At 41.9% G+C, this 26,069-nt stretch overlaps 1 protein-coding gene across 1 annotated transcript in view; it reads left to right on the top strand.

Moving 5' to 3' along the window:
- itfg1 (integrin alpha FG-GAP repeat containing 1) overlaps positions 1-26,069 on the top strand; it is a 288,511-nt gene that overhangs the window by 231,142 nt on the left and 31,300 nt on the right. The window contains exon 15 of the mRNA XM_060911643.1: positions 20,930-21,054. Coding sequence (XP_060767626.1) covers positions 20,930-21,054 — 125 coding nt within the window. The remainder of the gene's footprint in view (positions 1-20,929; positions 21,055-26,069) is intronic.

Below are 26,069 nucleotides of genomic sequence, written 5' to 3'. Positions count from 1 at the left end.
ATGATGTTGTCCTGTTGGCTTCTTCAAACCAGGACCTTCACCATGCACTGGGGCGGTTTGCAGTCGAGTGTGAAGCGGCTGGGATGAGAATCAGCACCTCCAAGTCCGAGGCCATGGTTCTCGACCGGAAAAGGGTGGCTTGCCCTCTCCAGGTTGGTGGAGAAGTCCTGCCTCAAGTGGAGGAGTTTAAGTATCTCGGGATCTTGTTCACGAGTGAGGGAAGGATGGAGCGTGAGATCGACAGGCGGATCGGTGCAGCCTCCGCAGTGATGCGGTCGCTTTACCGGTCCGTCGTGGTGAAGAAGGAGCTGAGCCAAAAGGCGAAGCTCTCAATTTACCGGTCGATCTACGTTCCGACTCTCACCTATGGTCATGAGCTTTGGGTAATGACAGAAAGAACAAGATCGCGGATACAAGCGGCTGAAATGAGTTTCCTTCGCAGGGTGGCTGGGCGCTCCCTTAGAGATAGGGTGAGAAGCACAGTCACTCGGGAGGAGCTCGGAGTAGAGCCGCTGCTCCTCCACATCGAGAGGAACCAGCTGAGGTGGCTCGGGCATCTTTTTCGGATGCCTCCTGGACGCCTCCCTGGGGAGGTGTTCCAGGCATGTCCCCCCGGGAGGAGGCCCCGGGGAAGACCCAGGACACGCTGGAGGGACTATGTCTCTCGGCTGGCCTGGGAACGCCTCGGTGTTCTTCCCGAGGAGCTGGCCGAGGTGTCTGGGGAAAGGGAAGTTTGGGCTTCTATGCTTAGACTGCTGCCTCCGCGACCCGGTCCTGGATAAGCGGAAGAAGACGAGACAAGACGAGATGTCTCTTCACGTGTACAAAGAAAATAAGAGCTCGCTACTCGTCAGTTTGTCACTTGTTGTTGTGAGCACAGGGTAAGTTACTGTTGCTACTTTAAACATCTCATCTCATTATCTGTAGCCGCTTTATCCTTCTACAGGGTCGCAGGCGAGCTGGAGCCTATCCCAGCTGACTACGGGTGAAAGGCGGGGTTCACCCTGGACAAGTCGCCAGGTCATCACAGGGCTGACACATAGACACAGACAACCATTCACACTCACATTCACACCTACGGTCAATTTAGAGTCACCAGTTAACCTAACTTGCATGTCTTTGGACTGTGGGGGAAACCGGAGCACCCGGAGGAAACCCACGCGGACACGGGGAGAACATGCAAATTCCGCACAGAAAGCCCCTCGCCGGCCACGGGGCTCGAACCCGGACCTTCTTGCTGTGAGGCGACAGCGACACCGTGCCACCCCTACTTTAAACGTAACGTTGGGAATGGTAATGACTTTGTGCTGGTATCAACTCTATACTACACATGCAGGATATTCTGTAGTTTAAAAAAAATACATGGTCACTGTGGCTACGTTCACACTGCAGGCTGAAGTGACTCAAATCCGATCTTTTCGCCCATATGTGACCTGTATCCGATCTTTTATTGACAATATGAACGACACAGATCCGATTTTTTCAAATCCGACCCAGGCCGTTTAGATATGTGGTCCTAATTCCGATTCCTATCCGCTCTTTTCATATGCGACTTCAGTCTGAACCGCCAGGTCGCATTCATCCGACTTACACGTCATCAACAAGCCACAAACGTCACTATTCTGCGCTGAAGTAGGCGGCGGGTCTCTCAAAAAAAGTTACAACAACATGGCGCATATGACATCAATGCGAGGGACGCTTCGGGCTGTGAAGGTTCTGAATCTTCTCAGTGGAAGGACGCAGAGGTTCGGGAGCTGATTTCCATTTGGGGGGATGCAGCTATTCAAGCTAGATTGGATGGGTCATACCGCAACCGGGCGGTTTTACTTCCGTAAACACTGGCCATGCTCACTGCGTGTGACGTCGTCGTATCCTGCAATGCGCATGCTGAACACTTTTAGGTCGCTTTTCGTTCATACTGAGGATCACATACAAGTCGCATATATTTGTTAATGTGAACGACCTCACAAAAAAATCGGAATTGAGCATTAAGCCTTGCAGTGTGAACGTAGCGAGTGTTAGTTTCTATTTGTAGGAGTGTTTTATTTTAAGACTTAAAATCAAGACCCATACCCCAAAACGTCAACATAATGGAATATACACTGTATAATTAGCTCGGACTATCTAGGACAGGCCGTGTGTGTTTTTTATAAAAGTGTGTTTAAAGTGTCAGACAGAGAGCAGCCTCTTTTTTTCGGCTTTTAAAGCTCTCGGAACAGAAGAAGAGAGGAGTGTCAGATGGAGTCTGCGCTTAAACGTTCGAAGGCAAATCTGCTTTTGACTCCACAAACTTGTGAAGTGTCTTCTTAGGCTTATCGTTGGGCTCGACCCCTAAGTGTGTGTGTGTGTGTGTGTGTGTGTAAGTGTGTGTGTGTGTGTGTGTAGGTGTGGGTGAGAGTGCAGAATAAGCTCACAGTGCAGGATTACCAAGAGATAAATTACCGACAGGGGACGAGGATGGGAATTATTTTCATATCAGTGAAGATAATAGATGTGAAGAGAGCTGCTGTGGCGCTCTGTGTCAGAAATGGTCTTTTTAAAAAGAGATGAATTATGAAGTGGTTTTAAAGTCCTTGTTTGGCTGTAGGGGCCTTTAAGCAGTGTGTACTTCTTTTCAGGGAGCAAATGAACTGTCTGTGAACTTTACTCTGTCTGTCTGTCAGTTTCAGTGTTGTAACGAAGTAAAAATACTTCACTACTGTACTTAAGTGCATTTTGGGAGATTTTGTACTTTACTTGAGTTTTCAAATTTTTGAGAACTGTCACTTTTACTTCACTATATTTTTTTTAACTTAATTGCATACTTTTACTCCGATACATTTTCAAAGAGCCGTTTAGTTACTCGTTACAAAAAAAGAAAGGAAAAAAACGTGTTTTAACCCCACTGACTGTAACGAAGTCAGGACGTGCCTGGGCTTGTTCACCACTTGTGCATGACAACCAATAGACCCCTTTCACATGACGTCACCGCGCCGTGAGATTTTGTTAGGCGCCATATTGGAAGACCAAGTACATGCACTCACGATATAAAACAAAGTACGAGCGAGAGTAAAGTGACACGATGGCTGATAATTCGGGTTATGTGAGTACATTACCAGCTGCAGAAAGGGCACGGTATGTGGAGAAACTGGCTGTGATTGATGGGTTTGACCCATATGATGAGCCTCGCAGCAAGGGAGAATGGAAACATAAGGAGGACCGGACACCAATTCTGCCATCTGTTTGCTACCCAGACATGGTAAACTATTTGTTGTTTACACCCAGTGCCTACACTCAGTGTTCGAACTATGCCGATATTTTCGGGGGGCCCCTTTTTTTTCCCTTGGGGGGCGCTTGCGCTTGTCTCGGAGCGCGGATCTCCAAACACATGAGAAGCCTATCTTACGCACATATCACGCGGACTCCACACCTCCACACACGCATCGCGTCTGAAGTCATAACTCATCAGGGGAAATCGTGTCCGCATTGGCATGTTCAAAAAAACCTCGCGTCAACAATGATACCACACGCAAGAAAAAAAAAAAAAAACAGTCAGGCTACTCAACAACCAACCTGGCAGCAGTGAGCAAGCCCCAAACCATCCTAAATTACTATTATTATTAAATTGTAGAAGTCTGGGAGGCTTGCTCCTCATACAGTTATCAACTTGGGGCCAATTTAGCATGTTTTAAATCTGAATTTCTTGCGTTTGCTTACCTCAAAGTGTCCGCAGATCATGCACAGACTCATCCATTATATCCACAGTTTTTTGCCAAGTCTCACACAGGTTTCTTTCAAGTCTACTGTTGGGCCAATAAATCATAAATAAAACAGCTCAGATTTGTTTGTTTAAGTCGTTTGCCACTCCACTTTATTCTCGTGGGTTACATACCGCTGCCGTTATTTCCCCCTAATCACGAGTTTGTTGGTCTTCTAACATGGCGCAGGGTCTGTTTACTTCCGGTTTCGGGTGACGTCAGTGAAAGGGGTCTATAGGCTACACCTGTTGGCTTCACGCAGTAAGCAGAAAGCTAGCTTCGCAATCAACAGCCCCGATGGAAGAGGAGACGGAGACAGCAGCTACTTCGGCTACAAATGAAGAGGAACCTGATGATGAGCTCCCCTGGCCGTATTTGAACACAATGTTCTCTTGCGTTGATGTGAAGGATTCGTCCTATCGAATGAAATGCCTCTTATGCCTTCCAAAAAACGTGGGAATTCTCTCTTATAGAAACTCCCCGTCCAATCTAAAGAAACACATCGAGGTTTTCTCAGGTTTTTCAGTTTTCTCCAAATTACTTTTTTCTTTTGATTATTATGACAGCAGTCGGTCGTGTATGCACCGCCATAGCTTATAAAGTGCAATAACAGTAGCAGCTTTTTTATGTTTTTTTTTTCTTAATGGTGTGATGTATGCCTAATTTTCAGTACTTTCTCTTAGTTTAAAAAACAAAGGAAAAAAAGGGTCAAAACTGTGGTCTCCATCTTCAGATGCCAGATAGGCAGCTTCATTTTTCTCCCAATTTATTTTTTTCTTGTTTATAATGGTTGTGTGTGCACCTCTATTTTCAGCAGTGTAATTGCTTGTCATGAACCATTGGTGACAAATTACCTTCAGTTTACCAAAATATTAAAAATATTACAAATTCAGATCGCCTTTGCTTGTTGACCTTTACGTGTACTTTTAATTACATTACTTGAGTACATTTAGTTTGCATTACTTGTCATACTTAAGTGCAAGAAATGTCAGATACTTTAAGACTTTAACTCAAGTAACATTTCAGTCAGTGACTTTGACTTTTACCGAAGTCATTTTTTGGAAGGGTACCAATACTTTTACTTGAGTGTGATTTCCCAGTACTTTATACAACACTGGTCAGTTTTTGCCGAATTAGAGCTTAATCTAATGAGCAACACTGAGGTTTGTTTATACACGAAGTTTATATTTCAAACTCACTCAAAGTCCTTGCCATGCCATGTGGCGCATAGGGCGGCGGCGGCGGCAATCTCCGTTTCCGTAGCCTTCAGCCTCTCGCCTATTACATAGCTAGGGTTACAGTGGGGGGCGGGCCCTCTGGTAACCGCAAGAGTTTGACTCCCCACTCACATCTGTATTGCAGCGTGCCTTGCCAGATGGCAGTAGGCACCATTTTTATGATGGTCTTTGGTACGACCCAACCGTGAGTAGAACTCGCGATCTCCCATCGAGAAGCGGACGCGCTAACCACTAGGCCACTCGCCGGTCAAGTTTATATTTACCGCAGTAGAAATATAGAGACATTGTGAGCTTATAGGTGGACATGCTTGACGTAAATCTCTTTTACAGTGAATTTTTGCAAATGTGAGAAAAAATATGTCGATAACTTCTTGTCATGGTGATCAAATGACTCCACCCACAAGCCCATGATGCTTGTGTTTTAGTGCTGGAGCCCAATTTGCACCTAAGAAAAGCACAGGGCTGTTCAAGATTAGGTTTCAAATGGTTTTATTTTTCTCTTGGGTGATCTGCTTTCCTTATTGCTTTCTGTGTTTTGAAAAAAAAAATCTCTCATGACATCCACCTGAAAGACGGAGATGAAGAGAGGGCACAACAAACAGAAGCTGTTTCATCAGTACAAAGCGGCTGCTGTAACTTCCTGTGACTTTGGTGTTGTCAGCTGAAACTCAGGTGGGATTTCTGACTGTAGATGAGTTTCTCTTCGTCTCGGTGTTGGAGTTGCAGATAGCACGATTGTTTTTGTGATATTTAGACAAACTTGCTGTCTTATATCTCACTCATGAGGTTTGAGATACAGTATTAATGCTTCATGCTGCAATCTTACATTCACTCCAAATCAGGGCCACAAGCAAGAGCCCATATCGGCTGAGAGAGGCAAGATGATGAGTGTGTATGTGCATGCGGTGTAGCGGAAAAGCAGTGTATTGTTGGAGAATATAAATAATTGCTGGGTGGACAAAACTAGAGGCGCTACAGAGGAAGGAATCTGTAAGCAAGTTAATATAATAAATGATCTTGTATACACGGAGATGCAGTGTTGTATATTATTATGTGGCACAAGCTACTTCTGGTAAAATCACGTGCTCTGATTGGTTCCTTGGCGGGCAGAATTTTCCCGTAATGCCCGTGGGCGATTACAGACTTTCTTTCCGAGGCGCTGGCTTTCAACGTTGCAAAAAACAAAATGACAACGATTAATTGGAAATCAAAACAGTCAAAACACAAGACAAACGAGTCACAGAGTTATTCAAGAAGTGAGTAACGAGGAGCACATACATGTCAACCTATACGGAATGTCCGTATTTTGTACGGATTTGATTCAATAAACGTAGTATACGGGCGTACAAATAAAGTTATACGGATTCTTTAAAAAAACGTCAATATTTATTTAGAGCTATAATCAATTCCCACGATGATAAAAGAGCGCATAATATTTACAAACGTACTGTACACTACAGAAAGCACAGCCAGTAAAGAGTCTTATGAAATCGCGCGTTATCTTGTGGTAGCGAGACTTCGTTCCACTTCTGATCATGCGCACACCGCATTGCGAGAATCCCGCCAACCGGGAAGTAACATTTTGTTTGAAACGCGTATTTCCACCTGAGCGACTTTCACTAGCGACTGAAAAGATTCTGAATGGGCACTCGGGCAAGATCAACACAGACGCTTGCTGTGACGTGCAGCCTCGTGAGGTATTGGTGCAGAGCGCTAAAAAAGCTGCCATGGAGTACAATTCAGAACATTAGAGTGACACTTTGTGTTTTTGTCAAACATTGGAGCTTTGTATTCATTCTGAAGGTTTATTGTTATTAATATTGAATAAAAAGTAACTTGGATAGATCATTGTTAATTATCATTCAAATTTTAGGTAAATTATTTTAATTTGCATCTTATAAGGATTTTATAAGGGAAATACGGATTTTGGAGGTTGGTTATACAGGTTTGATTGACCAAAGGTTGACATGTATGGGAGCATTCAGAAACCACTAACCAGTAACAGAAATTCAGTTTTGAAACTGCTCGCCGTTTATTCTACATGTGTGACTCAGCTATGTTACAAATATGACGTGACTGAAAGCCAAGTCAAGTTTATTTGTATAGCGCTTTTAACAATAAACATTGCCGCAAAACAGCTTTACAGAATCTGAATGACCCAAGATATGAGCCAGTTTTATCCCTAATCTATCCCCAATGATGAAACCCGTGGCAACGGTGGCAAGGAAAAACTCCCCCAGACGACATGAGGAAGAAACCTCGAGAGGAACCAGACTCAAAAGGGAACCCATCCTCACCTGGACAACAACAGACAACATGACTATAACATTAACAGTTTCAACATGAAGTCAGTTTCATTGATGTTATAAACTCTTCATTGATGGAAACTTGAGTGCAAAACTGTTCATGACAACTGCAGTCCTAAAGTTAGCAAGTCAACTGTAGTCCTCAGCCATAAAAGCATTACTGTAAGAGTCCAGAGCGTCCTCCAGGTGTGACTTTCAACTGTCCTCATGGGGCCGTCCTCCACAGGAGCGATGCGATGAGACTCCAACCAGACACAGGGCACCAGGATGGATCAGGCAGGTCCGAGGAGCAGAAGAGGTTCAGCGTCTCAATCTCAGGATTGATGTAACAAAACACAGGTTGTTAGGTATGCCCAATGTCACCTGAATAAGTAGGAACAGTATACATATTGCGCTGAGTACAAGCAGGGACTCCAGCAACTAACTCTGACAGCATAACTAAAAGGGGAGAGCCAGAAGGTAACACAGGCATGAGGGGCCCCGGGACATAAAGCAGCAGCCACTACACCGTCAACAAACTCGAGAAAGCAGCGTCACGCCTGAACTCACGCTCAATAAGTAGTATGTACCTAATAACTGCAAATGTAGTAAAACAGAAAAGCAATTATTGCATCACATTCCTTCCATTGTTGTTCTATCCAAAAGTAAAATGAAACGGATGTTTAACCTTTTTTGTTTTTCTTAAAAATTAATCCTACTACACACTTTAGTCCTCTTTACGTAATACACTACCGTTCAAAAGTTTGGGGTCACCCAGACAATTTTGTGTTTTCCATGAAAAGTCACACTTTTATTTCCCACCATAAGTTGTAAAATGAATAGAAAATATAGTCAAGACATTTTTCTGGCCATTTTGAGCATTTAATCGACCCCACAAATGTGATGCTCCAGAAACTCAATCTGCTCAAAGGAAGGTCAGTTTTATAGCTTCTCTAAAGAGCTCAACTGTTTTCAGCTGTGCTAACATGATTGTACAAGGGTTTTCTAATCATCCATTAGCCTTCTGAGGCAATGAGCAAACACATTGTACCATTAGAACACTGGAGTGAGAGTTGCTGGAAATGGGCCTCTATACACCTATGGAGATATTGCACCAAAAACCAGACATTTGCAGCTAGAATAGTCATTTACCACATTAGCAATGTATAGAGTGGATTTCTGATTAGTTTAAAGTGATCTTCGTTGAAAAGAACAGTGCTTTTCTTTCAAAAATAAGGACATTTCAAAGTGACCCCAAACTTTTGAACGGTAGTGTAACTTCAATTAAAATTCACCTAATGTTAAGTTTAGCTGCACAGCCAACACTAGCAAAATCTGGTTGCGTGACTCCTGCTCGTGCTGCACGGCAACGAAAATTGAAAAACTTCACGACACACAGTGATCCAATCCGCAGTTAATATCAATGTCACTAGTCTGAAAATGCTAACACTCGAGCCAGAACGGTTGGAAAACCAGCAGCCATGCGCAGCCTACAGCACGTGAATATCATTACCGAGCAACCGCACCAAGCTGAGCATAGCAACGTCTCGGAGGAACTAATTTACAGCCCATCGTTTTCTTTCTCCCACTGTACAATTTGCACGTGATTTGACCATTCAGTTTAAACATGGTTAAGGTGTAGGTTGTTTTTAATTATGTCTAAAGCATACAGTGTAAACCTGGTTTAGTAATATTGGCTAGCTAGCTGGCTAACTTTAAAACACCCACTAGTACTTAACAGTAACTGCATATACAGTAAGAAGAAATAGAATGGGGTTTTGAAAGCTTATTTTTGCAAACCTTGAAGGTTCATGGAAACATTTTCAGTTTGTTTGGGGTTTTTTTTTCCTTTTTTTTTTGGTCAGAACGCTAGGCTTTGTCCCCGTTACACAGCTAACACACTAAAGCTTTTCACTTTTTATGAAAAGTGAAAGTAGAATCCTAAGGACTGAAGACCTGCACTGACCTCATGCTGCTTTAAATTCTGATGTGAAAGCAAGCTGCTGATTGTATAAACACACTGATGGCCATTTCGCATTCTATTCAGCGACGCAATATTCGGAGGCGATGGTTTTATCTTCCCAAGGTTTCCCTCTCGCTCTTCTGCAGGCTCTGCTGCTCTCTGTGGTTTCAGCTCACCATGGGCTCGAAAAGGGGGAAAAAAAGCAAATCGATTTTCCACTGCCTTCCTCCTCATATTGTTGCTGCTCAATTTAAAATAGAGATGATATCACTCGCAGTCCCCAGAATCTGCTCGCTCTCTACAGCCATCATTTTTAATGTTTACAATAAGATGCTGAAGTCTAAAATGATGTTTATATGAATGAGTTCTCCTCTGTGCTGAATCTGATTTGCATAAGTCAGTGTTTGGGATTAGATTTGTTTACAGAGATGTTCTTCGTACTTATCTGCGGTGGGGCTATGTATGTATGACGTCCCTAAATAAGCTGGACCAGTCATGTCCATGATTACAGCATGACATGGTAGTACCTGAATAGCTTTTCTCTGCAGACTCATTTTGCTGTGTGTTAAGTGAACTAACCAATTTGAATAAATTAATATTTCATGAATAAATTAAATGTGGGGGCGGCACGGTGGTGTAGTGGTTAGCGCTGTCGCCTCACAGCAAGAAGGTCCGGGTTCGAGCCCTGTGGCCGGCGAGGGCCTTTCTGTGCGGAGTTTGCATGTTCTCCCCGTGTCCGCGTGGGTTTCCTCCGGGTGCTCCGGTTTCCCCCACAGTCCAAAGACATGCAGGTTAGGTTAACTGGTGACTCTAAATTGAGCGTAGGTGTGAGTGCGAGTGTGAATGGTTGTCTGTGTCTATGGTGGGGTTTACATTAGACCGTATCAGCGGATCATCAGATTAACGTTTTTAAAACGATTAGCGTGCACACAGCAACGCCAATACACGATTCGCCTGCACACAGCAACGCCAATACACGGATACGCTCGGCTCCGCAGGCATCCTGCGCTCCAAATCACTCCGCCGTGAACAGCGAGTGCCCTCTGGAGGGTGCGCGAGTGAAGTGCACGAGCAGTGATTCGGGACTGAGCCGCTGTGTGTGTGATCTCAGTGCATGTCGGGCATGCACGTCACTTACCACTTGCAAGTGGAAGGATGGCAAGCCTAAAGACCATCATAACTACACAATGGGCAGTATTTGCATCAGTATTTGCAGTATTTTCATACTTTTATACTCTTTAATGAAAGGTGATACAAGGCGGAAGTCCGCGCCGTTTTTCAGCAGTCGCGTCACATGACCAACGCCAGCGAATCAGGAAGGTGGATGTCACAGTGACGTTGTCCAATGGCGACGCCAGCTAGAGCTCAGCACAGCGTATCCGCGTATTCTCAATGTTTACACAGCACCGGAGCTGACACAATCTGGATTGAATACGTGGACGCTGGCGGATTCCCGTTTCCCGGCGTTTCCAGGCGGTTTAATGTAAACGGACAGTGCATCCGCGAAGAAAACGAGACAGATACGGTCTAATGTAAACTTGGCCTATGTGTCAGCCCTGTGATGACCTGGCGACTTGTCCAGGGTGTACCCCGCCTTTCGCCCGTAGTCAGCTGGGATAGGCTCCAGCTGCCTGCGACCCTGTAGAACAGGATAAAGCGGCTACAGATAATGAGATGAGATGAGATATATGTTAACAGAAGCACTGACCCTGAAATTATATTTAAGACTAATGTGAGCTTGTTTACGAGCAGTTAACTAGCTAGATTAGCTCGTGTTAGTGATGTTCTGCTGTTGGGATGGCAGGTGGACCTCCGGGTGTTTCCAAACTGCATATTTATGCAAATTCACATATTTATTTATGAGGGTAAAGCTGTTCCTAGACCACAGGGCATTTAAAAAAAAAAAAACGTGCGCACATGTTAAACGATTTATTACTCTTTATTTATTATAGATAGTTTAAAATTACATGTTCATAGAGACTTTACTGTAGTAATCAATCTATTCAGCCTAATACAATATAATAGAAACAGAATAAAACGGCTAATTAAAGGAAATATGTGACTGCATCTCACATCTTTTTTTCTACCCCAATGTTAATTAATATTACTAAACTAATTACTAAAGTAATTAAACCAATGTAGTTTATTACATTATAATTGCAGACAGTGAGAACACCATTAGTTTCACAGTGTATTATTATCAGTACGTCACGTGAGCGGTATGAAACCCGCAGTCCTGAAGGCCGATGCTACACTGGGGGAAACCCCACACTGGGAAATGGTTCTGGTTTTGGAATAAGCACTGTGGATGTGATGTGATGTGATGTGAAATGGAGGTTATTCTTTGTTTTTTTTTTTTCTTTTTTTTTCCTCCTTTCCGAGATCCTGCTGTGTTCAATCAAATATTCCAGTGCCCTCCTACCTCCTGGTCTATCATGAGCGCTTCAGCTCACTGCTGCGAATATTGAGATACGAGAAAGTGTGATCTTTTAGGGACATGTGTTCTGGCACATGGTGACAATAACCATTACATGATGGAGACCGCACAGTCCTGCCGACGGTCCTTACGCTAAGCGAGAATAAAAGCGCCACTAACTCGCCTTCACTGTAATTTATGGCCCCCTTTTCCGTTTACTTCATTCCTCATATCTTCAGACGGTGTCTTCAGGGGTGTGGATATGCATATGACGTTTAAATAAGGATGTTTTTGCATCCGTCCAGCTGAAACCAGTTTGTGCTCAAGATTGGAAAAAAAATTTGAACTGTTCTGTTTAGTGTAGTGTCGGCTCTGAGTGGACTACGGTGTGGCTAAATACATTTGAAAGCAGCATCGACTGTGTGTGTGTTGCAGGTTTGCATCCTCCATCAGAATAATGCGTTGCGTTATCAAATCAAAGCCCTACTCGTTATGAGGGCTCGTATCGTGTGTGTGAGGGAGGGAGAGAGAGAGAAAGAAAGACAAAATGATGATGGCCTCTGTCAGAGACGCTATTCTAATATATCTGGAAAAAGTCTCTGCTTCTTCACTGAGATGACAGGAAGCTCATATGAGGTTCTTTATTATATTCCTTATTATACTCCATTAGTGTGTGTGTATGCACACACACGCGCACACGCATATCAAGGCAGACTGTTGCTTTAGAAACACATCCCTCAGCAAGCGCTTCCTCATAACTCCCAGAGGGTGTGTTTGTTAAAGTCTCCCTGAACGTGTAGTCTTAAACCATTCTAAGTAATGAGCTTAGAATAATAAATTGTCTCAAATAGCAGGAGGGGGTCGGTGTAAAGCTGAAAAAAATGATTACCACTGAACCCGAGAGTTCCTAATAAGGTGCACTGTGCTTACATGCGTTACAAGCCAAAATATTTCTTTTCTGGCTAACGAGGTTAAGGTTAGGGTCAGGTATAGACATCGGATTAATTAGCTACAGTAATTACTGTCAAAGCAAGCTTCTCAGAAGTGTTTGTTCGTACAGTATGTGTGTGCGCAGCTGGCCTGGCTGTTTGGTCGGTTTATGCCTGGCTTGCTGAGCTCAATTGTTTTGTGTCCAGGGACAGATTGAAGCCAATGTTCAAATCTGGACGCTAAAGCAACCTGACCTGCGTGTGTGTTGTGAGATAAAGACAGCTCCCCTGACATTTTTAATGGTGAAGGATTTGTTCAGCAGTGTTGCTTCGTATCTGTATAGTTTGATAGTAGTTTCTCTCTCACCTGAAGTGTTCCTGAAGATTTAACGTCCATGCCAACCCTTCTCCCTAACCTACACGCACTCAGAGTTCCAAAACTCAGCCCCCAAACCCAACTGTGGTCTAACCCTGGTCAGCATCCACGGACGGCAAGTAGGCCTGTAATGATAATCAATAAATCAATTAATCGCACGATAACTTTGAATGAGCTCGATCACTTTTCCAACCGCGATAATTTCTATTTGCATGCTTGTTTGTTTTCCTCGTCTCTCTCTCTCTCTCTCTCTCTCTCTCTCTCTCTCTCCCCCAAAGAGACTGAATGTCAAAAGGCTTCTATCGGTCTCTACTGACTCCTCTCGTTTCCAGGTCTCCAACCTTTTTTCCTCTGAGAGCTACTTTTACAAAATAAAAATGGCCGAGAGCTACTCATGTTTTGTAACATTTATTCTCATCGCTCATTTCGAACAAACAAACTCAATAAGCTATCTTTTCCTGAACATTTACAATATGTTACTGTCCACATCTCGCATTCTGTATTAAAACATCACAAAAATATTATCGTTGTTATTATTATTACTGGCGGCACGGTGGTGTAGTGGTTAGCGCTGTCGCCTCACAGCAAGAAGGTCCGGGTTCGAGCCCCGGGGCCGGCGAGGGCCTTTCTGTGTGGAGTTTGCATGTTCTCCCCGTGTCCGCGTGGGTTTCCTCCGGGTGCTCCGGTTTCCCCCACAGTCCAAAGACATGCAGGTTAGGTTAACTGGTGACTCTAAATTGAGCGTAGGTGTGAATGTGAGTGTGAATGGTTGTCTGTGTCTATGTGTCAGCCCTGTGATGACCTGGCGACTTGTCCAGGGTGAACCCCGCCTTTCGCCCGTAGTCAGCTGGGATAGGATCCAGCTCGCCTGCGACCCTGTAGAACAGGATAAAGTGGCTAGAGATAATGAGATATTATTATTACTACAAATACAGATATTGTTACTACTTCACTTATCATCGTTGTATATGTCCATGTCCCTGTATCAAGACATGTGAAAATGAAATGTTATCATGGATCACTTACAATTTCTACAAACCAAGAATCAAAAACTTTACCCAACAAAAAACTTTGGAAAGTCCGGGTCCGCTTTGCAGTGCGCAATAAATCCGGAGTGACGACCTGTCATTGCAGGTGCTCCGTCAGTTGTAACAGACACCAGCTTTTCAATAGGGATCTTTTTTCCACAGAGTAATCCTTTACTGCGTTATAAATATCAACTCCCCTGGTTGTAGTTTTCAATGGGAGTAAGATCAATTGAGTGACCTTCTTCAAAACAGAAGAGCTCATCTCACAGGTCAGGCCCAGGCTGCATTATCAAAAAGAGTACAGGCTGATGCAGAGCTGACCAAGTTCCTCCAAGATGATGCACTTGATGATGCATCTTGTGATCCCTTGATGTGGTGGCGTGACAATCAAAAAAGATGTCCTTTGTTGGCCAACTTGGCTCAAAAATACATGTGCATTTGTGCAACAAGCTCCAGCTCAGAGAGAATGTTTAGCACAGCTGGCAACATTGCTATAGAGATCTTGCAGTCACGTGACCGGAAAGTACACAACCGCCATCTTGTCGGTAAAAAACACCGCTGAATACTGCTGCACTCGTGTACAAAATGGATAAATTTCAACCGACGGACTACACGGCTCATTTTTCTAATGAACAGATAACTAGATATATGTCTAAAATAAACGACCTACAGATTAGTGACCCTTATCGATTACCGGACGGAGTTTTCACGACCGTGTCAGTGGATATTGAACTGCCAGAGGTGGAATACCCAGATGTGTATAATTACCTCATTAACTTTCCCTCGCTGTTCAGTGGTGAAGCACAGTTATCTTTGCAGAAATTCAGGATTTGTCAGCCGCCCTCAGATGTGGCATCTTGTAAACAAGAAAATAACAGTCCTCACTGGACGGGTAAGTCACTTAAGTATTACTAGTACTGATACTAGATATATCAGTAGTGTCTAGTATAGCACTGACCAGCTGATTATAGAATAGAATAAGGTAATTCCAGCTGTAATTCCAAATCGTCCATCTTGTTTACCATGGATCTGGCGTTGGAGAGGTAGAGGCTTGGCAGTGGAGGTTTGAGTGGCTGTTTTCTGAGCTTCTTCAACAGGCCGGCTCTGCCTGCAGCCTCGCTTTTGCTTCCTCTCCCGACGCCGCCTCCTTTGCCTGCCAGACCCGATAACAATCCACGGAGACCCCGCTGGTCTCGCTATCTTGTCCGGAATGTTGTGCATGCGATGGAAATCGCTACAAACCGTCATTTTCTGCTGGAAACCAATGTCCAGTAAGTCCATACGGTTGTAGTGGATATTGAAGTCCGGTACAGACGAACAACACAAAAATACACACAAAAAACATAAAAAACGTGCACAGCTAGGGAGAGCTTGTAGCCGCAGCCGTTGTAGTAGAATTGTATATAGTAGGGTTTTCCAGAAGAAAAGGTAGAAGTAGAAGGCGGAAATATGGCGTTTGACCGACAAGATGGCGTCTGTTACAATCTGGATCGGCTGTGACGTCACATGCAAGATCTCTATACCTGAGAGATCCTGCCTTAAGCCACACAGTCAACATGTTGGTATTTCTTGCTCGGAATCTGCCAGACTAAAGTAGCTACGGATTTACATATGACCTGATGAGGCATCTGCTTTTATTAATGTGGAGTGTTTTTGTTGTTAGTTTGCACTTTTTGTTTAAAAGGTCCGAACTGGCAGTGTGTTTTCCCTGTCTGAGCCTAATGTTTAATATCTTTTAAGGGCAATTTTGTTACAGAGACTTAATAATCCATTTTATTTATTGTTTTGGTTGTGTTTGATTTTTATTCAAGTGCAGTTTTTTGTCAAGTCCTTGCCGTAAGCCAGACTACATTAGGCTATTCTTATGTTAACAAGTCCATTTTATTTAGGCCTATTGTTTTTGGTTGTCTTGCAGTTCCTGTGTTAAATGTTCTTTAGAAAGTAAAGTTTATTGATCTTTGAAAGGGCGTATTTACATTATTATTCCATTATCATTATATTAGTTGAAAATGGTCTTAAAATGTCAATATTATCGTTTATCGCAATAATTTCTTGGTCAATTAATCGTCCAGCAAAATCTGTTATCGTTACAGGCCTAACGGCAAGAATCACCCAGATATCTTCTTGGGCATGTATGCACACATGCTCAGACCTTCAAACAAAGTCACAAAGTAATGTCTGCAATAAATACCACTGTATAACAGCCATCGTACCAAGGAACCTTTTCACAAAGTTCTTGTTAGGTTGGCTCTGGTGGTTATCCAGTTCACTCGTACTGTATGGATCTTCCATCCTATTTCCATACCTCCTAACCTCTAAAGATGGTGAGAATCACTAAAAAAAAAAAAAAAAAGTCATAAGGAACCACGGTGTTGAGATTCGACTACCATGCTACTGGAAAGGACGACGTTATCTTTCGAGAGAACACTCGACTAGCAGCAGTACATGCTTCCTGCAGCGGCGTTGCACACTTGGGCTGCCGCTATTTTGAAGGTGACTGCCCTGATTAATTTAAAGCATGCCAGCGATGCATGCAATATTGCAGAGCCGACACAGACCAGTTTTTGGACAGAGAGTGGAACGTGGCGTTGGACGTAGTGTTCGTTATCAGCTTGGAAAATGATCCCAGGGAACTCCAACTCCAGCCCCAGTGCAGATCCAGCTAACGTAACAGGCTCAGCAGTCACCAGCAAGGGAAACCCACTGGACCATTGGTTAGTGGGGAATGTGAAAAATTCTTCGTAGAGAATGCTGATGATGAACCTGGCGTAAGCCTAGGTCACAACCGGACGTACGATTTTTTGGCCGTGCGATTTTTGGCATTTCCCAAATCGCTGCGTGGGTTTTTTTTTTTTTTTTTTTCGTGGAGAAAGACGCACGTTGGCCGTAAGTTTGTCTTGCAACCTGAAAAAAAACGTAAGCGCCCGTAGAGTTTGTTTGACATGACAAAGAACCTCTGCGGCCGGTCTACGGCTCGAAAATCAGCACGTCACACGCGCGCCCTCCGTGTGTTTCTTGCGTTTTTTGCACGTAGGCCGGCTGTAGGAGCACGTACGGCCGGTTGTGACCGAGGCAATAGGGGTTCATACTGCAGTGAGACTAGAAGAATACCAGCAAAAAAAAAAAAACTTGAAGCTAGTGGGCACCATAATGTTCTGTAGCACTCTTCCAGGAAAAGCACTTCAAACATACAAAAACTCCACTCCCCATGGAAGAACAGATAAGGGGAGTCTTTGGAGAATAGGATACCCATCATCACAACCTGTTAACTCCGTAAGACCCAAATGAAAGTTGGCTATAATACAGCGTTATTTATTCTAAATACTGTGTCGTATTTTACTTTGTGACATTGTTGGAAGGTCTCAACAAGCAAGAAGGTATCCTGGTGATTCTCATCATGCCTGCGTGTTTGAAGGGATGAAACAGAATCTGCTTCTGTTTAATTGTTTGGATTTCTGTGATGACGACTATCTGAATTGATTCTGTTTAATGAGGTGCAGTACGACTGATTTTACAGTTATTTTGTGTAATGGAGGTGAATCAGCTGTCACAACATTACATCACCGCAGGAGCTTCTCTCTCACTCGTATATTATCGTGGAAATCAGCTTCACACTGCTAATTGTTTTTCTCTTTTTAATGTCATCATTAAACTGCTGCTGCCTGTTCTCTCCGACACAAGAGCTATAGGATGACCTTTCTCCAGCTGTTACACACACACACACACACACACACACACACACACACACACACTCCTCAGATGTGGATCCGGAGCCCTCAAAGGCACCTCGTATCCCTCCAGTCTGTCTGATGTACTGTATATTATAATAATCACGAGTGTTTTAAATTTTACATTAAGGCACCTTTTACCCTGGCTTCTAAAATCAGCGATTAATTAAATAATAAATAAGCACTAAATTATAAAATAAGCATTTCTGTGTTTTGGTTTTGTGCACCAAAGACCTGGATCACATTTCCAATAAATATTCATCAGGCTCCTTTTCATCTAACTGAACTTAAAATACTGAACTGAAGATGTACAGCATTAAGCTAGCTTTCATTTCTACCGTCATTTATTAGTTCATACTTTCTTTACCTTATACTTTTACTAGCACTTCATTTGAACCTGTTTTTATTTCACCTTTTGTAATTGTTATTTATATTGTATTTACTTTTGTCACGCTGTTATTTGACTATTTTGCATTCTTCTTCTCTGTTTGTATTTGAGCTACATTTAAACTCTGTAAAAGGTGCTGTATGAATAAATGGGTTTATTCATTGTTTTGCTCTTGTTGGGTTTTTTTTTTTTTTTGGGGGGGGGATGCCCAATCAGTTTAGCAGCCACTGCTCTATGCCGTTAACATTCGCTCACTATGGACATGTTTTGCATTTGAGAACGTCTAGATTTTAGTCTGTATTGATTAATTGAGAACATTCCGAGTAGTCATTCCTTTAGTTCAGGGGTTTTCAAAGTGTGGGAGGGTGCGCCCCCCTCAGAGAGCAAATAAACAACAGCGCCCCCCCCTTACAGTTTTTGTTGTTGCTATACTTAATGTTCCATTCGTATTTTTAAAAATGGTTGTTGTACACTTTTTTTCTTTTACACATTTTAAACATCTGTGCTTTTTGAAAACATCTTTTTTACACATTTAAACCATATGAGCTTTATTAAAACCTTTTTTTTTACACATTTTAAACATGTGCTTTTTAAAACATCTTTTTTTACACATTTTAAACATCTGTGCTTTTTAAAAAAAAAACATGTTGTTTTATATGGAATCAATTTTGTGCCAAAATGTTCATACAATACTTTTGAAATATCAAACGAAAACGACAAATCAAAATACAAAAAAAGAACAAAAAGTCAATTTTTTTAGACTGGCAAACAAATTATTCGTGTAATCGTGCAAAATATCAGTCTATTACTCTTCAGAAACCTTTTATTTTTGTTCCGCAGCTTTCTCAGTTTTGCTTGACGTAATTTATTTTGGTTGCGATTCCAGCTTTCTCGTTTGCGCTCCCTGACTTTTTGCGTGCAGTTTTGGCACAAACTATGATACTGAATTAATTCAACAAAGTGTAAATTCAGTATCATAGTCGCCACTGAAGTCCACTCGATCCTTGTTTACCGTCAATGGATCGGTCACTCGTCAAACAGTCCGCCAGAATCTGAGTAGGGAATGGCTGAGCGTAGCTGTCAGTCAAACACAAGTTAGCCAATGGGAATGCATTCCTGGACAGCCCGCCCACACGTCAAGTTTGTGCCAAAACTGCCAGCAAAAAGTCAGGGAGCGCAAACGAGAAAGCTGGAATCGCAACCAAAATAAATTACGTCAAACAAAACTGAGAAAGACGCGGAACAAAAATAAAAGGTTTCTGAAGAGTAATAGACTGATATTTTGCACGATTACACGAATAATTTGTTTGCCAGTCTAAAAAAAATTTGACTTTTTGTTCTTTTTTTTTTTTGTATTTTGATTTGTCATTTTCGTTTGATATTTCAAAAGTATTGTATGAACATTTTGGCACAAAATTGCTCCCATAGTTTTACACATTTTAAACATCTCATAGCATCGTTAGCTAGCACCTCTTGGCAGACAACACACTGTGGCAGTGGAGCATCTTCAGATCCAGTCCATGAAAATCCAAACTTTAAATAATCGTGGTCATACTTCCTTCTTTTTTTGCTTGGCCCAGACTCTGTCTCCTCACTCACTGTAGCTTTAGGTACTAAAAATCGATCCGTTTTGTCTCTGGTAAAGGCTAGCTGAAGTTCGCTAAATGTCCGCAATAGTAACTTATTCTGGTTTATTTTTCCTCACGTTGGGCCCCCCTGAAGAACTCTGGGGAGGCGCGCCCCACACTTTGAAAAGCCTTGCTTTAGATCATGATTGTGAAATGTGGGCGTGTCTTTGAGTCCATACCGGGAAGTCTTTACGTTTCACACGTTTTCTTAGCCAGCTAGTTTACTTGGGTGAACCTGACAGTGTTTGACAGATTCAAGGTACAGTCATAAATGTCAGATGATTAACATATGCTAATTATAAAACTGCGCCTACTGTGAAATGTTTAAAGAGCGTGTCGGAGTCCATATGCCATAATTATACAGACAAACCCTCTTCGATTACAGTGCAGAGAGGAGTTTTGTGATTTTTCACGGTTTATTTATATATATATATATATATATATATTTTTTTTTTTTTTTTTTCCCCTGCTTTAGCTGTGAGTTCGTAGTGAACCTGTTTGAAAATGTGATTGGAGCAATTAGAGCTTTTTGTTGAGCTGTGTGACATTTTTCTCTTCTTACATTCACACGCTGTCAACTGTTCGACACACTCCTGCCTGCTTCATCATCTTCTGCCCTCATGTTCTTCGACTTCTTTTGTACAACCAAATTTTCTTGCTTTTTAATCCTTGCTTGGCCTAAGAACATCTCGGCACCCTTTGCCTTGTTAAAAATGTCAGGATCTACAAAAACTAGCCAGCCAGCTTGTTAATTGGTCGTAAAAGATAAGAGAGAACCTTATATTTGGACTTTCAGTATTTGGGTACCTTAGCACATGTGTTTCTCTGAATAAAAATGTTCCATTTCCGCATTATGTCATCCAATTCGGGACATAATTTGGCCAAAGCTGTGGCTCTTATTTAGTAACATCGTATGTAGCCGTGCCCCTAAATAGATCAGTTTTATACAAGCGCTAAAAACAATTCAGATTTAAATAACATGTTTGACCCAAACACCCAAATCTAGATAATCAGAATCTGTATCCAAGAATTGATCATTTAAACATCATGATTTTCACTTCCGCAGGATTTTGATACACAGATGGTGGTCTGTTCCTGGTTTTGAAGTTGCCCCAGGCTTTGTTGTGTTGGGCTGGGAAAATTGCCAATTTGTATAATGACAGGCTTACAGAGTTCTACTGGTAAATCTCTCTTTTTCTCTCTTTCCCTCTAGCGGGTCAGCTGAGTCAGTCAGCCCATCTCTCTCTCCAGCTCCCCTACACCGTCCTGGGCCTGGGCCGCAGTGCCAACTTCCTGGATCACCTTTTCGTTGGCATCCCCCGACCCCCTGGAGTCAAGGTACACACACGTGTTTATACTTTAATTCAGCTTCCTTCGAAGCGCTGCTGAAAGTTTAGCGTTTGATGGAAACCCAGCTCGAGTTATGGAAAGCAGAGGTCATACGCTCACGGCAGGGTTCTCTCCCAGCCGGTTTAATTCACCTTCTGCCCTTCATCTACACTCTGAGCGAGAGAAAGCCCAACACTTCAACATCTCTCTGACCTGCTGACATTCTGTTCCGTCTTCTCTTTCCCATCCTTTCTCACTCCTCTTCTTTCACCTTTTCTCTTCTCGTCGTATCCTCTTATCTTTTACAGGTTTCTTTTTTGTGCCCTTCTTTCTTTCTTCATTTCTTTTTCATTTTTTCCATCTCGTTTTTCTCATCCTTGCTTCTCCTCCTCTGATCTCCTTGCATATTCCTCCATTTTGTCTTTTTAATTCTTCTCCCCTCTTCCTCTGTCTTGTGTGTCCATTTTCTTTTCCTCTCTCCTCTTTTTCCCCTCCTCCTCCTCATCATGTTTTTCCTTCTTTTCATCACAACCTCTTAATTTCTCATCACCTCAGGCTTGCTCATTAGAGATAAATTCATATGTTTAAAATTTATATTTTTTTCTGTAAAGATGCTTTGCGGCTCTGTCTGTCTGTCTGTTGTTAAAACTGCGATACAAATAAAACTGTCTTGACTTGACTCTTCTCTTCCCATTGAGCTCCCCTCGTTTTCTGCTCTCATCTTTCTTTCCTGCTCTGCTTTCCTCTGCTGTCAGTTTTCCTATTTTTCTCGTCTCTTTTATCGCTTTTCCTTCTATTTTTCTCTTATATGCCCATCCTGGGGTTTTTTTTCTCGTTTTCTTTCGTGTCCTTGACTTCTTGACATCTCAGCTTATTTCTTTTCCTCTCTCGTCTTCATACATTCTTCATCTCACCTCCTCTTCTCCTCATCTTTTCAGCCATGTCTCATTTCCTATTCCTCACCTTTTGCCTTCTACCTCTATCCTTCTCCAATTTTCTCCAATTCCTTTCCATTCACCCTTCTTTTTCTTATCTTTTTGCAATGCTCGAAAAACCTCATGTCCGATCATCCGAGGCAACTAAACTCTGTGCAAGGACGAGTAAAACTTTAATGGTAATCGTCCGATCGGACGACAAAAGTTAGTGCTGGCAACCTAAGCAGCACAGACGCTGCAAGAGCAGGGAACCAGTCTAAAGTAGCTCGTCTCGTTTCACGGGAAATGCATTAAAAAGCTTTATTTATCAACATGACTATATATAAAAGTACAAAAAATATTTTGAGGCAGTCATTCAAATTTCCTTGTTTTTGGTTATAATTCATTGAAGTATGCGTGTGTTCGAGTGTACTGGAAATCTCGGCTCAGAGGGGTCCATGTAATGATAAATGATAAAGATAATGGTATGTTGATAAATATTTAGGAAATAAAAATGATATCATTACGAAATATATGAAACAATCAAAAACAATTTAAAAAAATCATAAAATATTTATATACACTGGTTAGAGGTAAGGAACATTATTCAATGATATCGTTTATTATTAACTCCAGTCATGATATATAAAAATTTATCATTATACCGATTGGCTAAGGGTGATGAGGGTCAAGGACATCGTGTGCCAGCAGCGTGGTTGAAGCGGGCAGGTGTCAAACTTGGAACTTTTATATCATGATTGGAGTTAATAATAAACGATATCATTGAATAATGTTCCTTACCTCTAACCAGTGTATATATATTTTACGATTTTTTTTTTAATTGTTTTTGATTGTTTCATATATTTCGTAATGATATTTTTATTTTCTAAATATTTATCAACATACCACCATTGTGGCACGGGAGCCTGTGATTGGTTGACAACCAACAAAGGGTGTCTCCAATTGGTTGTAAATTGTGACATAAAAATCGTAAACACATACGGGACCCACTGATTGGCTGTTCACATACTGAAGCCAAGCGGAGACGTCCGGCGTCTGTTGCTGTTTTCTGAAGAAATTTACAGCTAAAAAGCTCTACTACTGGATTACTTGGACAATCTGTCAGAAAGAAGTGAAGGATAGATATACACGGAAATTAGTTTATTAGAGGTTATGATCCGTTCAAAATTCCTAGAAATGACTGGAATGACGGTGTAGATTTGTGGCCTAGCGTTAGCTACATGTTGGAATATACCTTCTTTTTCCCGAAAAGTCCCAACACGAAAGAACAATTGAAAAAAAAAAAACCCACAGAAGCAAGAAAACCTACTTTGTGTAAAGACTTTTTCCCGACATCAGCTTTTGGAAACAGAATGTTGCGAAAGCCAAAGCATTTACTCTCAAAGGGCTCTGACCTAAACTGTGGGCGAGATGGTATCCCACCCCTCCATGTCTCATCAACCCCAAGGACATGTAGTTACACAGCTATCTGCACTCTGTCATTTATACAATGATGCTTATTATTGTTAAAACAATATCTGAAGTGTTATCATTTGTAAAATAACAAAATATCTTGCTCTAGACTTTCAAACAGTATTGTAAGATTTTATTTAATAGTGGATGGAACAATAATTACGAACACTAACAGAATCAGCACATTCCAGTTGTGGCTATAGTCATATACTGGAGTAACTATCATCATTCTTGTAATAATAATTTCAATAAATGGTTAATGTTCAGTTCCCTTTTCATTAATTCCTGAGTCAAAGGCACAGCTGAGTCACACAGGTTGATCAGTGCGTAACAGACAATCACAGTTTTATCCAAAATAGTTTTTCCTGCCTGAGTCGGTTTATTTCCATTTCACATGCGTGCAGCTGTTGTAAAGTTCACTGTGTTTGTGTAGAACTCTCTAGAACTGTAGGTTCATTTCTACACTCTGGTTCCACGGTGACATTTTGCACAGGACTGGGTTCCTTTGATAACAGAAACAAAGCTCCAGCATTATTATTATTATTATTATTATTATTATTATTATTATTATACTCATTTAAAACTCGTCACAGCTTAATATACCCTAAATTATTCATTCGTCTGCTACTAGAACTTTTCTTTCTGAATGTGTCTGCATATATTGGTGTTATGGTTTTGTGGATTTATCATTAATTATGCTTCTTCACCAATAAAAAAAAAAATCAACTGCATTCTGTCCTCTCCAAAATAAAATAAAGCTCTGGGCAAGTGGAATTGTTTATCGGGTGAGTATGTTTTGGGCGCTGCTCGCCCATTGGGCAAGTAAGGGTGGGAGATTTTTCGAGGGCTGCTTTTTGCCTCTTTTGTTCTTTCCTTTCTATCTCTCCTCAAGCTTGACTCTTTGCACAGTGCTTCATCCACTCTGTTTCTCTAAAACAGCATCCGAGTTCATCCTAACTGCACACTCATTAAAATGTGTGAGAGAACAGAATCATCATGCATTATTGTTATAGATGTAGCTTTGGAAATGAAGCCATTTGCCCTGGAGGAATTGCACAAAACAATAGAAAGATGAGAGCAGTGTTGGAGTTAACTGCTGAATGAGCATCGTTAGAGGCAATGATATCACTAATTAATTGAACTGCTGTGTGTTGTACATTAAACCTCATAACGGTAAGTTATGCTCACTTGCGCTGTATGAGCTTCTGCAGATGCACCATAGAGCTGAATGTATCAGGGGCCTCTCAACACCACACCTTCACTATATAGAGGCTTTTTTTATTTTTAATTAGCTTGTAATCACATGATGGAGCTCTTTGGCAGGGTAACAGGAGGACAGGATACCAGAATTACAATCAACGTTACATCAAGACGGCAGGGTAACAGGAGGATGATGGGGTTACAGTAGGACACCAGGGTTACCGTAGCTCAGAGGGGGCTGTGGGAGAAAGCTGGGATTAAGTTAGTATGAAGGGGGATATGGTAGAATGGTGATGTTCGGGTAGGACAAGAAGACGTGCAGTAGAAAGGTAGCATTATAAGGTGGGATTATGGTAGGACGGCAGTGTTGTAATAGGAAAGAGAGGTTACAGTAGACGGATGGGGGATATAGTAAGGCATGGATTAAAGTTTTACGTCAACTGAACTCTCCCAAGGCCAAATGTGAGGTCGGTGCTGATCCGAGGAGAATTAAAATGACGGGTGGTTGGGTAGAGATTGGGTTATAACACTGATGTGTTGCAACACCACCAACTATCAGCAGGGTTTATTTAACTTTTTTGTTTTTGAGCCATGCTTTGTGTCATTCATTTCCTATGTTTGATCATGTTTAAACGTTCGCCGTCTACGGTGCGGCATTAAAAAAACATGCGCTGTCAAAATTGGCAAAATATATTCCCATGTGCTTGGCGTGCTTGTGTCTGACCATTTCTGTTTTGTATTAAATTAAATCTTGCCAAAATGACTTGGTTCAAACCTGGACATATAGAAATAGAGCATGTTAAAAAAAAAAAAACGAAAAAATAAACCCCGGAAAGCCCGCTCCTCTGCTTCAGACAGACTTGAAGACCCGACGGTGCAATGCTTGCAGACTGTCAGAAGTAATTAGACCTAAATTTATAGCTAACAAATCAGCAGACGCCCCAACAATTATTATTTTCGTTAGGCCAGTGTGTAAGATATGTTAGAACCGTGCCTTATAGCCTACATTATATCACAATTTAAAGGACGTTTGAGGAGTTGGAGGCTGCGAGCACAATGATGTTCCGACATGCGCTAAACTTTATTCCCTGAAAATCATACACCAGCGTTCAATGCCCCAAACAGCCAAAATGTCGAGAAGACTACGGTTAAATAATAATCATAGCCTACTAAGTTAAATTACGTCAAAACATCTGTTTCTGGCCTATGAAATGATGGAGGAAAATGAGAATGAATGCAAAGTAGATAGCAGCCAACTTCACGCGATCTTTTAGGTAACTTAACACTCATGTTGGCCACAATATTTCTCTTAATAAAATCTTGAATTGTTTTTGAAGTCGTATTCAACACAAAGTAAGGTCAAATTATAATTTTAATTTAAGCGAAGAGTCAAACTTTTTTCTATATTGACGCCGAGCATAGAGGAGCATGTCATTC

Source organism: Neoarius graeffei, chromosome 27 (genome assembly GCF_027579695.1).
Source record: "Neoarius graeffei isolate fNeoGra1 chromosome 27, fNeoGra1.pri, whole genome shotgun sequence".
Lineage (NCBI taxonomy): Eukaryota > Metazoa > Chordata > Actinopteri > Siluriformes > Ariidae > Neoarius > Neoarius graeffei.
This window is presented reverse-complemented; position numbering and strand designations above follow the sequence as displayed.